The sequence below is a fragment of the Lepus europaeus genome, chromosome 14, assembly GCF_033115175.1.
Source record: "Lepus europaeus isolate LE1 chromosome 14, mLepTim1.pri, whole genome shotgun sequence".
Lineage (NCBI taxonomy): Eukaryota > Metazoa > Chordata > Mammalia > Lagomorpha > Leporidae > Lepus > Lepus europaeus.
The window spans coordinates 58,669,964-58,682,918 of record NC_084840.1 but is presented as its reverse complement, the minus strand read 5'-3'; the positions used below and the strand labels follow the sequence as shown (position 1 = coordinate 58,682,918).

Genomic DNA, 12,955 nt, shown 5'->3' with positions numbered 1-12,955 from the left:
AAGTTTATCTCATGTCTGTCTTTTCAAGCATAAGTCAGTTTTTGCATAACATGTAACGACTTCATGTAAGAAGTTAATAAGGGAAAAGAATGCAGTCTTTACAGGTAAAAGAAAGACGTCCCATGCACAGGCATGCCTGAGTCTTTCCTGGCACTGGGAACTCACAGCTGCTTGAGTTCTCCCACTCTTGTTACCCAGCATATTGCCCTTACAGATAATGAATGGGAGCTGAAATCAGTAGTAAGCACTCTTTAATTCTGAAGCATATCTGCTTTTCATAACTTCCTATATTTGGTCCTCCTTTAGTTCTGAAATGCTTCAAAGTGCTTGCTATTGGCTGAAGTGTATCCTTTTGTGAAAGTTAATATGCCCTTCTTGCATGCTTTTTCATATTATCTCTAATGCAATATGTTAATATTTTCAGGATTCCAGTCAAATTGAGCTGTTAAAAGAATTAATGGATCTTCAGAAGGATATGGTCGTCATGTTGTTGTCCATGTTAGAAGGTACTTTTTATTTATACTTTCCTGTTCCCTGTAGATTATTTTTGGATCAGTATGTGTATGCTTATCAAGTCAACATGCAGCTAAGAATGAAGTAATAACACTACAGTGTGATAGGCAGCTTAGATTTATAAAGCTTATTCTTGTGAGTTTTTTTTTAAGGGAATCCCTACATATCTCAGTTAATGTATCTGCAGAATGCTGTGTAATATAAAGACAAACAGTAAAATAAAAAATGGTGTCTAGGAAGAGGTGTATAGAGTGCTTATTAAGAGTAAACACCACAGGACAAGACATGTGGAGTCTGGAGCTATATGATTGGGTTGAACTCCAGTCTCCACAGACGCAGGTAGTGGAGAAACCTGGGCAGATCCCTTAGCTTCTCTGCACCACAGAGGGTATAAGCAGTATTTCTCACAGTTCATAAGAGTATGCTTTTTGATCAGAAAAACCAAATCATTTGCTGTAATTATGTCACAATGGGTACACTAGTTTAGCTTTACTTAAGCCTCCGTGTCATCATTTGTAAAATTAGAATTCATAAAAAGTGTCTGCCTTACAGACATATGCACACTAAATCTCATATTTCCTATGATTTCAGACATTAAGAGTTATACAAATGTTCACTTTTATTGTTAACCGGAGCCCAAATTGCCTAGCTTTTTGCCCAGTTTTCTTTATCTTGAGCATATTGCTTATTTGATTACTTCAAAGAAAGAAACGAGCTTTTATTGCAATATTTTTTTTTTTGACAGGCAGAGTTAGAGAGAGAGAGAGACAGAGAGAAAGGTCTTCCTTCTGTTGGTTCACCCCCCAAATGGCTGCTATGGCCGGCGCGCTGCACTGATCTGAAGCCAGGAGCCAGGTGCTTCTTCCTGGTCTCCCATGCAGGTGCGAGGCCCAAGCACTTGGGCCATCCTCCACTGCCTTCCCAGGCCACAGCAGAGAGCTGGACTGGAAGAGGAGCAACCGGGACAGAATCCGGCAGCCTAATCGGGACTAGAACCCCGGGGTGCTGGTGCCGCAGGCAGAGGATTAGCCTAGTGAGCCACGGTGCCGGCCTGCAATATTGTTTTATATGTGTCAAATTACCCTTTAAAAAAAAAAAAAAAGTAACCCTTTTTAAAAAAACTATAGTTTATAACAAATTATCCAACTTTTGCCAAGAATGCATACATTGGAAGATATCCTTGATTCAGGTGTTACAAAAGACATGTATTGTAACTTTCTGTGTGGACATTGGTTTTAAGAAGGTTCATTTTGAAAAAATGCCACTTCTCTACCACCAGGTAACGTTGTTAATGGAACAATTGGCAAACAGATGGTTGACATGCTGGTGGAATCTTCCAATAACGTGGAGATGATTCTCAAATTCTTTGACATGTTCTTAAAACTAAAGGATTTGACCTCTTCTGACACATTCAAAGAATATGACCCCGACGGCAAGGGAATCATTTCCAAGAGGGACTTCCACAAAGCCATGGAGAGTCATAAGCACTACACGCAATCTGAAACCGAGTTCCTCTTGTCCTGTGCGGAGACAGATGAGAATGAAACCCTTGACTACGAGGAGTTTGTCAAAAGGTTCCACGAACCCGCCAAGGACATCGGCTTCAACGTGGCTGTCCTGCTGACCAATCTCTCCGAACACATGCCCAACGACACGCGGCTGCAGACTTTCCTGGAACTGGCAGAGAGTGTACTGAACTACTTCCAGCCCTTTCTGGGCCGCATTGAGATCATGGGAAGCGCCAAACGCATCGAGAGGGTTTACTTTGAAATCAGCGAGTCCAGCCGAACGCAGTGGGAGAAGCCACAGGTCAAAGAGTCTAAAAGACAGTTCATATTTGATGTGGTCAACGAGGGAGGGGAAAAAGAGAAGATGGAACTCTTCGTTAACTTCTGTGAGGACACGATCTTTGAAATGCAGCTGGCGGCTCAGATCTCAGAGTCGGATTTGAACGAGAGATCAGCGAACAAAGAAGAAAGTGAGAAGGAGAGACCGGAAGAGCAGGGGCCCAAGATGGGCTTCTTTTCGGTGCTGACGGTCAGGTCGGCCCTGTTTGCGCTCAGGTACAACATCTTGACCCTGATGCGAATGCTCAGTCTGAAGAGCCTGAAGAAACAGATGAAAAAGATGAAGAAGATGACCGTAAAGGACATGGTCACAGCCTTCTTTTCCTCGTACTGGAGTATTTTCATGACCCTCTTGCACTTTGTGGCCAGCGTCTTCAGAGGCTTTTTCCGCATCGTGTGTAGCCTTCTGCTGGGAGGGAGCCTGGTAGAAGGTGCTAAAAAGATCAAAGTTGCAGAACTCTTAGCCAACATGCCGGACCCCACTCAGGACGAGGTGAGGGGAGATGGAGAGGAAGGGGAGAGGAAGCCCATGGAGACCACCCTGCCCTCGGAAGATCTCACAGACCTGAAGGAGCTGACAGAGGAAAGCGACCTTCTCTCCGACATATTTGGCTTGGATCTGAAGAGAGAAGGGGGACAGTACAAGCTCATTCCTCATAACCCCAATGCTGGCCTTAGTGATCTCATGAGCAACCCTGTCCCCATTCCTGAGGTGCAAGAAAAGTTTCAGGTAACTTTTCTCCAAGTCGCAGCAGCTCTCTCTCTCTCAACTTCAGCTGGGTACAGAAGATATTTGCATTTTCAAAGAGAAATGGCTTTTTGGCAGGCCAAGTTAGCCTTTTGAAGATTCTTTGCAAGTTATTAAATTATCTCAAACTAGGAAGGTGTAGGGTTAAGTGTCACTCGTAATCACCTGTTAGGCAATTGCCATGTGGGTGACATTTCTGGGGATCATGGGGAAAGTAAAGCCAAGTTGTGGTCACTGCTTTCAGATTTCCTTCAATAGTTCATTAGGAAGACACATCTAATGTACGCAAAGAAAGAAAAGTATGAACTGTTAAATACTCTAGGCAGTCCTCGCTTAGGCTTGCCTGTGTTGAGAAGATGGAAAAGCCAACATGGCAGCCCCCAACTTAGGATGGTTCATTTTGTGGTGTTTTGACTCTCTGATTGTAAGGGGGGAATGTGTATTTAGTAGAATTGGGAGTCCTGGTCTTCTCCCAGGCTAGTGATAGGCAGCACAATGCTGTTGTGAAGCTGAGTGGCGGCATTAGCTCCCCGGGAGCCCTGAACTCATAAGGGTAGACAGCCCACTCTCTGCAGTGTCCGGTGTTGCTGAGTTAGGCTGTTTGGTTGACGTAAGTGTACTTAGACTAAATGCATTTTCAGTTTAGGAGATTTGCACCTTTTTGGGATGTAACTTCATAATAAGTCGAGGAGCATCTGTACTAGGTATAGGTGAGAATTGAAATGGCCTTGAGGAGGAGTAAGGTGCGAGTAGATGGACCAAGTACAGAAGAGTATTTCTGAAACGAGGAAAAGAACCCAGAAAGTTTGTACCTACTGCCGGTGCAGTAGCTGAGTGTGCAGAAGGGGAGCGTGTTTGGGCAGGTGAGATGAAAAGCACGCATGCTGGTTTTATCTCAACATAAGTGGGAAGGTGTCCTGGTTAGGTTATTGTTTGGCCTGTAGTCACCTGGCTTTCTCAAACCATTCAGTGGTGATGTGTAATCCTGCTTTTTCCCCCCCATTGACCCATTCAAGGAACAGAAGACAAAAGAGGAAGAAAAGGAAGAAAAAGAAGAAACCAAATCGGAACCTGAGAAAGCAGAGTATGTGTGGTTTTTGTTCCTTTTGCTTTGTTCAAGCAAGTCTCTTTCCCTGTACTCTATGTCTGGGAGCTGTAGTGGAGACTGTCATACTGTGCAGCCCACTAACTCAGAGGAGAGGTGCTGGTGGCAAAGACCTCAGTCTGTGGCAGGTGCTGCATCTGCCATTCCTGTCGCCGCCTACCCCTTCCACCATGATTTCATCTATGTGACTCCCTCTCAGCTTTAGGTTCTGTGCAATGCTCCTCACAGGATTACTGACTGATAAAGTTCTGTCTTGAAAATCACACTTGCATTTTTGGCCTTTTTAAGGAGGTAGGAAGTCGCATTCCAAATGTAGTTGTGGTTGCATAGGTTTGTGGAATGACATCCTTAAAGCTTGGTTCCAAGGCATGAAAATCACTTGAAGACTGTGCTAGAAACACAGATTCCTGGGCCTCACCCCAGAGAATCTGACCCAGCAGGACTGGTGTGGGACTAAGGAAGTTGATTTTTAAACAACTCCCTGGTGCTTTGGAGCACAAATACATATATATGTAGCAATAAAGAATTAACAGCTGGATATGAAGCAGTGAAAATGCATAATTCATAACACTGGATTTAGGTTAATCTTGAGACTTCTATCTTTCTCCACATTTATAAAGCATTACATATATTTTTTGAAAAATTTGAGAATCAAATGAAATTTTTAATGGCTGTAGTGCTATTTTCACCTGGCATTCTATTTTTCTTCTCTTTTTGTTATTTTCTTTGGCCTATTTTCATTGTATATTCTTTGAAGTGAGCACTATTATTTGTCATAGATCTGGCTTTATTGGATCTTTGTAGTGGCCCTGGAAGTAACTGTCAGAGTAAAAAGTAAGCATATGTAACAGGGCAGAGTAGGCATTTCAATGTCACTTCTTTAAAGTTAAAAATAAGATTAGATGTACTGCATTGGGTTAAGATTAAGTATAACCTTTGCTTGTGTGTGTATGTGTGTGTGTTTGGTGAGATGTATGACTTCACTTTCATGAATTGATATTTTGCATTTAGAGGTTTTTATGTATCACATTTCAATGCTTTTAGTTCTGTTATCATCTACAGTTAATATAGCAATATAACAATTATGTTAAATTAATATATTGTATTTAGTTAATACAACTAAGTTAATTCATATATAAATATATTAATATGTAGATATACTTTATACATGTAAGAAGATATAGTTCTCTGAGTTTTAAATCTTTTTTAAAAAAATTTTTATTTATTTATTTTGAAATTCAGAGTTAAATACATAAAGAAAGAGACAGAGAGAGAGAGATCTTCCATCTGCTGGTTCACTCCCTAGATGACCGCCTTGACTATGGCTGGGTCTGGCCAAAGCCAGGTGCCAGAAGGTTCTTCCAAGTCTCCCATGTGGGTCCAGGGGCCCAACCACTTGGGCCATCTTCCATTGCTTTTCCTAGGCTATTAGCAGGAGCTGAATCAGAAGTGGAGAAGCCAGGATGCAAACCAGCACTCATATGGGATGCCAGGTAGCAGGTGGCAGCTGTACCTTCTACATCACAATGCTGGCCCCTGAGTTTTAAATCTTAATTCATAAAAATCATAAAATACGAATATGTTGGAAAATCATTACAAATAAATTCTTTGTTGTTTCTTTCCAATTAAATATTTTTATTGCTCAATTAAACATGAATCTGCTACATGTAGAGGTAAAGATTCTTCAAGCCTGTCACCTTCCCACTAGATTTGACCTTCCCAGAATTTATCCATCTACAGGGAGCTGTGACCAGCAGGAAGTCCTACCTCTTATTTTAAAATTCAAAATATTACCATTTATTTGAATAGAGATTAGTTTTTAAAATTGATACTGTGTTCTAAAATGTTTGCTTTGTTCACTTTTGTCATTTTACTTAACACCTGGTTAGTTCCTTTGTTTCTAGATAGCCTGGATTTCATTCATTTGTCTTCACAGGGGAGAAGATGGAGAAAAAGAAGAGAAAGTCAAGGAAGACAAGGGTAAACAAAAGTTGAGGCAGCTCCACACACATAGATATGGAGAACCAGAAGTTCCAGAGTCAGCATTCTGGAAGAAAATCATAGCATATCAACAGAAACTTCTAGTAAGATGTTTTAGAATGAATCTCATTACTGATATATTATAAGACAAGAATAATTCAGGCTTAGTAAATATTCATTGACCTTCCTTTGGCTGGCAATCAGGGAACATATTAAGTCTGTATTTACAGTCATTCCTTGGTATTGAAAGAGATTGGTTCCAGGAGACGCTGCAGACGCCAGTCTGTCTGTGGCTGCTCATGTCCTATGGATAAAATGACATAATATTTGTATGTGAACCAAATACATCCTCCTGTTACTTTAATTCATCTCTCCATTACTTATAATACCCAATGTAATATAAATGCTATATAAATAGTTGCTATGCTATGTTGTTTAGGGAATGACAGGGAGGGAAGTCTGTATGCATTCAGTACAAATGTAACTTAAAAATTTATTTCTGATCCACAGTTAGTGGAATCTGTGCATATGGAGGACCAACTGTATGTTTTCTCTGCCCACATTCGTATTTATTTTTAATAGTGATTGCTTCTGGTCCTTTTCTTTACATTGTCAAACCATGAAGTCTACACATATTCACAGTACCTGAAGCTATTGGATTGTTAGTACTTTGCTCTTAACGTCTTTCCACAAAGACTTGAGGGCACTTAAACAAACATATGCTGATGTCCTCCCTGTAATATATTAAAGCAAATCATACCTCCTAGGGTACAAGTATTTCACAGTAATTTCCATAACTGGATTAATCAATGTTTCTATAACATTACCCTTTTATTAAATATCTGATCATAAAAATATTAACTCAATGAGCCAACTTTCTATTGATGAGAAAATTTTCTTTAGATAAAGATATGTAAAAGAGAAATGAGTGAATGCAAGAGAGAAGTCAGTTTTTTATGTAGTGACTATATATTTTGTTTGAAGTGTTCTCCAGATTAGTAATACATATAATTTTTATTTGGAAAATAAACAATGTAAAGAACTACTAGGAGTCTAATGTTTTGCATTGGAAGTCTTAAAACTGTTGTTTAAAGGCCCTTTTTAAATATGTATGTATAACATTATTGCTTTTCTAGAGAAAGAAAAGGATAGGAAACAAGTGCATAGAGTCAACCTACATACTGAGCAGTAATATCAAACCTACAAATTAAGAACAACACCCCTCATAATGAAGCCATTTGAAAGACAAAGTCATATTTATTGTTTTGTAGCACTTGGAAGATCAAAATAAACCGTTAAGAAATTCTGTTACTGTAGAACTTGAATTTTCAACAAATGGATTCTGCTTGATAATTATGTTTTCCAAATATTTATTTATAATCATGTATATATACATTTATATGTATTATATATTTTATAGCTTATGCAAATATATTTTAATTAATGTAGTTTTATCTATGTTTTCTTAAACCATCTTGTATCTTCCTTGTCCTGGTTAGCATACAGCACACTGAACATAAGTGTTTTATGTATAACTCTAGGTAGTCGTGAGTTTGATACACCATCATCATTTCCATGGCTGCAGAGGTAGCCATGTTATAGATGGTTAGAAGTTACATGGACTCCACAATACCCTGCAATAGCCATGGTGGATTTCTGAAGCATATGTTTAATTACAGTTGTATAAGCCAAGTGATTGAGGTTTTTCTTCCATCTCTCTGTTGTAGGGTTTGCATGTTCTTTTGTCTCTGTACAGCTACTCCATTTTCCTGCTTCTCTCTGCAATCTGACTTTCTCTGCTCAGCAATTTGCATGCACATGGCTAATCATAGTCCTATCAGGCCACCACAGGTCCCCTGCCCCCAAGTCTTGTGACTATCTGGCTCAGGTAACCAGGATTACTCAGGCTCATTCAACCTGTGTGACCTGGCTCCCCCTTCTGCAGAAAAACAATGTGGCTGACCCTGTATGGGTGTTCTGGCCAGCACTGGACCTCCAAGCTGTGGCAGTAAGAGTCCTGTGTGGGGAAATGACATCATCCAAGATGGGGAATGTACAGGAGGGGGATAATGAGAGGTGTTATCATTTTGATATGGCTTTGTGATGCTAAAGCCCTTTGCATATCTGCATGTTACTTTATAGCTATCACCTCCTTAATGTTAAATGCTCGATTTCTCCCATAGTTTATTTCCTTAAACCCACTTCTTCTTCTAGGTCGTTCTGCTTTTTTATTCTAGCTCAGTAAACTGTACCAACCAGACCCTAAAATCCAGAAGTTGTCATCTTTGAGTCCTCTCCTTCTCTCTCACGTGAAATGTAATCCAACAGTAATTCTCAACTCTTCCTTCCAGTTTTTGCCATCTCCATGGCTGCCACCACAACTCTGCTATCACCCTCAACATCCCCTCTTTGTGCGGTCCTAAAAGAACTTTCTAACTGGTCCCCTTGCTTCCACTCTTGACCCCTGTTTTCTAGTTTCCACACAGTAGCTGTGGTAACCTTTCTGTATCACCATTAAGTCTTTCAATAGCTCCAGTCCCACTTAGAATAAAATAATAACAGTGTTACTGAATTCTATATGTGTGAGATGAAATTATTATTATAATAAGATTAACAGCTATATTTTGCTATATTAACTCATTTAATCTGCAAAACAAACCTGTGCGGTAGATTCTGTTGTTATCCCCACCTTAGAGATGAGGAAAGTGGTGCTGTAGGAGGGACCAAGCCATCTGTCCACATTTCACAACCAGGAAGTAGTGAGGGTAGCCCTCATCCAGGTAGTGTGGCCGAGGATATCACAAACTAAGCCATTCACTTTAAAAAACAACACAAAGTTTGATCAGGAGCCTACAAAACCCTGACCCTTGGTCACCTGTCTAACTTCATCCCCTCCTGCTCTCCTTTGTCTGTGTTTGCTCCCCACGTCCTCAAACACACCAGCCTCACTCTTAACCTAGGACCTCTGCCCTTGCTGCTCCTCTCTCTGATATACTCTTCCCCCAGGCGTGGCTGGACTTGCTCCTCTGTTCCATTCAGGCTTCTGCTCGAATGTCCCCTCCTGAAATAAATCTTCATGGGCCACTTACTGAAAACAGTACCCCCACTCCCTAAGTTCTCGAGCTGATGTAATTTCCTTTATAACAATTTAGTGTTCCCTGAAACTATGTGTTTTGTGTGTGTGCTTCTTTGTCATTTGTCTCCTCTGTGATGACAGAAATTTCCTCCTTCCCTGTGTTGTCTCCAGCACCAGGACTGGTGCCAAAGACGTGGTAGGCTCTCAATCAGTAGCTAGGGATGAATGAATGAATGCTTTATTGAAATTGTCTGCAAATTTCACGTCTCTTGATTCAGTGACCTTTTCATAATTTTTTTCACCTTCAGAACTATTTTGCTCGCAACTTTTACAACATGAGAATGTTAGCCTTATTTGTCGCATTTGCAATCAATTTCATCTTGCTCTTTTATAAGGTACGTACGAATTAGTGTTTTAATAGCCAGTATACAACTACAAGTAGTCTGAAATGAATGTAAAGATTTCACCTATCTACTAGTGAACACATCTAAATCTTATACCTGAAGTCTAGGCACATCGTTTTTAGCTAGGAAGGCAAGATAGACTTGTTTCTGAAAACTAAAGTGAGAAATGCCTCAGCTGAAGAGTGATTGCTTTGCAGAGAGTTTACTCAGTATCTCCCATCAGTTTTGGCTGAATATCTTACTCTTTACTACTTCTAGGTATGGCATGCTTATAGTACCTGAAATTCTTTGGATAATTTGAGCAGACAGCTTAGCCATCCAATTTTTTTCCTGCATGTGTTGGAATCCTTATATTCTCGGTTGGATGAGAATGCATTTTAAATGTGTATTCCTTATTTGCTTTTGTTTTCTGAAAAGTGATCTGTTTAGCCTTTGCTTTTTAAGTCTTTTCGCGATGCAGTGACTTCATATCCAACTAATGGCTTAAAAAGCTGTTTTATTTGTGATGATGACCTAAATGCTGCAAACTGACTGTACTTTAAATGGCTTGAATCAGGTCTCCACTTCTTCTGTGGTTGAAGGAAAGGAGCTCCCCTCTCGAAGTACAAGTGAAAATGCCAAAGTTACCACCAGCCTGGACAGCAGCTCACATAGGATCATCGCTGTTCACTATGTCCTGGAAGAGAGCAGTGGCTACATGGAGCCCACCTTGCGTATCTTAGCGATTCTCCACACAGTCATTTCTTTCTTCTGCATCATTGGATACTACTGCTTAAAAGTAAGATAATAGGCCAGCACTGCGGCTCACTAGGCTAATCCTCTGCCTGCAGCACCAGCACCCCGGGTTCTAGTCCTGATTAGGGCGCCTGATTCTGTCCCGGTTGCTCCTCTTCCAGTCCAGCTCTCTGCTGTGGCCTGGGAGGACAGTGGAGGATGGCCCAAGTCCTTGGGCCCTGCACCCGCATGGGAGACCAGGAGGAAGCACCTGGCTCCTGACTTTGGATCAGCGCTGTTCGCCGGCCATGGCAACCTCTTGGGGGGTGAACCAACAGAAGGAAGACCTTTCTCTCTGTCTCTCTCTCTCCCTGTCTACTCTGCCTGTTAAAAAAAAAAAAAAAAGTAAGATAGTAAAGCATCAGGATACCAACCGTGTGTGTGTGGGGTGGTGGGGTGGAAGGGATTGTGTGTGATTCAGTTTGGACTTCTAAGGATGCTATTTTTGAGATGGAAATTACATGCACAGTGTTTATTTGGGAATGTCCCATGAACACACCTGCAGGACAAGGGGAAGAAGCAGGATGGGCTATGATGAAGACACAGCAGAGAGTAAGCAGAGGCCTCCATCTTTAAATCTGGGATGTCTCTTCTAGGTTGACCTGGCCTGGAGCTTGAGAACCTGAATTTTATACATCTACCTTGACCAGTCTTTGGTTTCAAGCTCCCCCAGGAAAAGGAATGACCTGATAGCTTTCTTTCACATATTGATAATTATGCACATAGTAGACAATTTCACCTATAACTGAGCCCAAAGAAGTAAGCCCACCAAACCACTGTCTTATGGTGATACTATAGTGTGTCTGGACCTAAAGAAATACTGTAAGTCATTTTGATTGTTCTGTTATTGGGCATTTATTGCCATCCTTGATAGAAATGCTTCACAATTGTTACACTTCACTCAGAAAGTAATGCATCTTTATCCCTAAAGCTGTGCCAAGAGAAAAATATAATTTTATGGGTAGAACTAAAGATAGTCTCCCTGAGTGCTCAGGGCTGCACATTATCTGTGCAAAAATTCTTTCTCTAGCAAGAAACCTTTTCACTCTAATGCACATATTTCACTCTCTTCTGCCTCCAGTTGTGAAGCCGCAAGGAGACTTTGAAATAATCAGGGTTCAGTATAAAAAACTAGACTGTGAGGTTTTCTTCAGAAATTCTTCCCATTCTTTCCCCACCTTGTTTCGTGGGGGTGAAACTTCCTAGATACTTTTAGAATGCCTTACATCTGTCATGTATCTGTGTCTGGATAAAAGCTGTCCATATGAAAAGAGAATTGATGTGGTTGGATATGGTTTTGGCAAACTGATGAAGATTTTTGCTGATGTTGAAATTAAAACTTCTCCAAAGAATATTTGGACATACTGAGAATGAGATTATTAATTATATTTCTAATAAAACTCTGGATCTTTTAGTAACATTGACTGTGGAACATTAGTAAGAGTTTTAAATTTTATTACATCCATTCAGGTGAGAATATACATATATATATGAAAAACAATCCAGCATAATATTTTTCTCTTTATTTTTTAGAATTATTTCACTAGTACAGTTATCTAAGAGCTACTATTTGCTTAAGAAACATAGGCCAAAATATATAGTATCCATTCTATCTTCTTGTTTTTTTTTCCTGAAATATTTTAGATGTGACTTTCTGTCTGAATATAACTAATTCATTTGCACTTAATTTTTATCTCCATGGGAATGCATAGGAAATATTTCTTTGTAAAAGTTGTTTTTAAAAATAGAAACTATAGGAGATGCCAATAAATCTAAACTAATTTTAACATGTTTATTTTTCACCTATAGGTTCCATTGGTTATTTTTAAGCGAGAAAAGGAAGTAGCACGAAAATTGGAATTTGATGGGCTTTATATTACAGAACAACCTTCAGAAGATGATATTAAAGGCCAGTGGGATAGACTTGTAATCAACACACAGTGAGTAAAGAATTGCATGAGACACTTCTGTGCTCAGAAATTTCAAGACATAAAAAAATACCATGCAGGTGTTCCTGCAGCTTTGTCAGAAGTAACATGAATAATAGTTATATATTCAGAGAAAAAAAATCAAAAGACTAAGCACCATCAGTCTCCTAATGGATGCCCTCAATTTTGCCCCCTGTGTTCTGAATTCCTTAATCAAAAATGGCTTTGAGTCCATTTCCAAAGCCCTGATGGAACTTCACATCCATTACTCAGTGTTCAGGGAAGTGTGTAGCAGGAGGCTTGCAACCTGCAGAGCAGGGTTATCTCATCCAAAAGCATAGGAAGCAAAAATTATTCATTAAGGAAAGAGTTATAGCATTGAAGACAGAAATATTGAATTCCATATTTTTAATGTATCTGAGTTAGGAAATTTCAGCTGGTACCTTCAGACAGTCTGACATAAAACTAGCTAAATGTTATGATATAAAATGTAGGAGAGAGAAACAAATACTTTTTCAGTTCATTAATTATTTAACCTTGTAAGATCGAGATCCAAATTACTAACTGCTGATCCAGGTAA

At 39.9% G+C, this 12,955-nt stretch overlaps 1 protein-coding gene across 1 annotated transcript in view; it reads left to right on the top strand.

Moving 5' to 3' along the window:
* Window positions 1-12,955, top strand: part of RYR2 (ryanodine receptor 2) — a 776,922-nt gene that overhangs the window by 728,505 nt on the left and 35,462 nt on the right. The window contains exons 89-95 of the mRNA XM_062210679.1: window positions 425-506; window positions 1,793-3,090; window positions 4,125-4,192; window positions 6,150-6,297; window positions 9,578-9,664; window positions 10,230-10,451; window positions 12,257-12,387. Coding sequence (XP_062066663.1) covers window positions 425-506; window positions 1,793-3,090; window positions 4,125-4,192; window positions 6,150-6,297; window positions 9,578-9,664; window positions 10,230-10,451; window positions 12,257-12,387 — 2,036 coding nt within the window. The remainder of the gene's footprint in view (window positions 1-424; window positions 507-1,792; window positions 3,091-4,124; window positions 4,193-6,149; window positions 6,298-9,577; window positions 9,665-10,229; window positions 10,452-12,256; window positions 12,388-12,955) is intronic.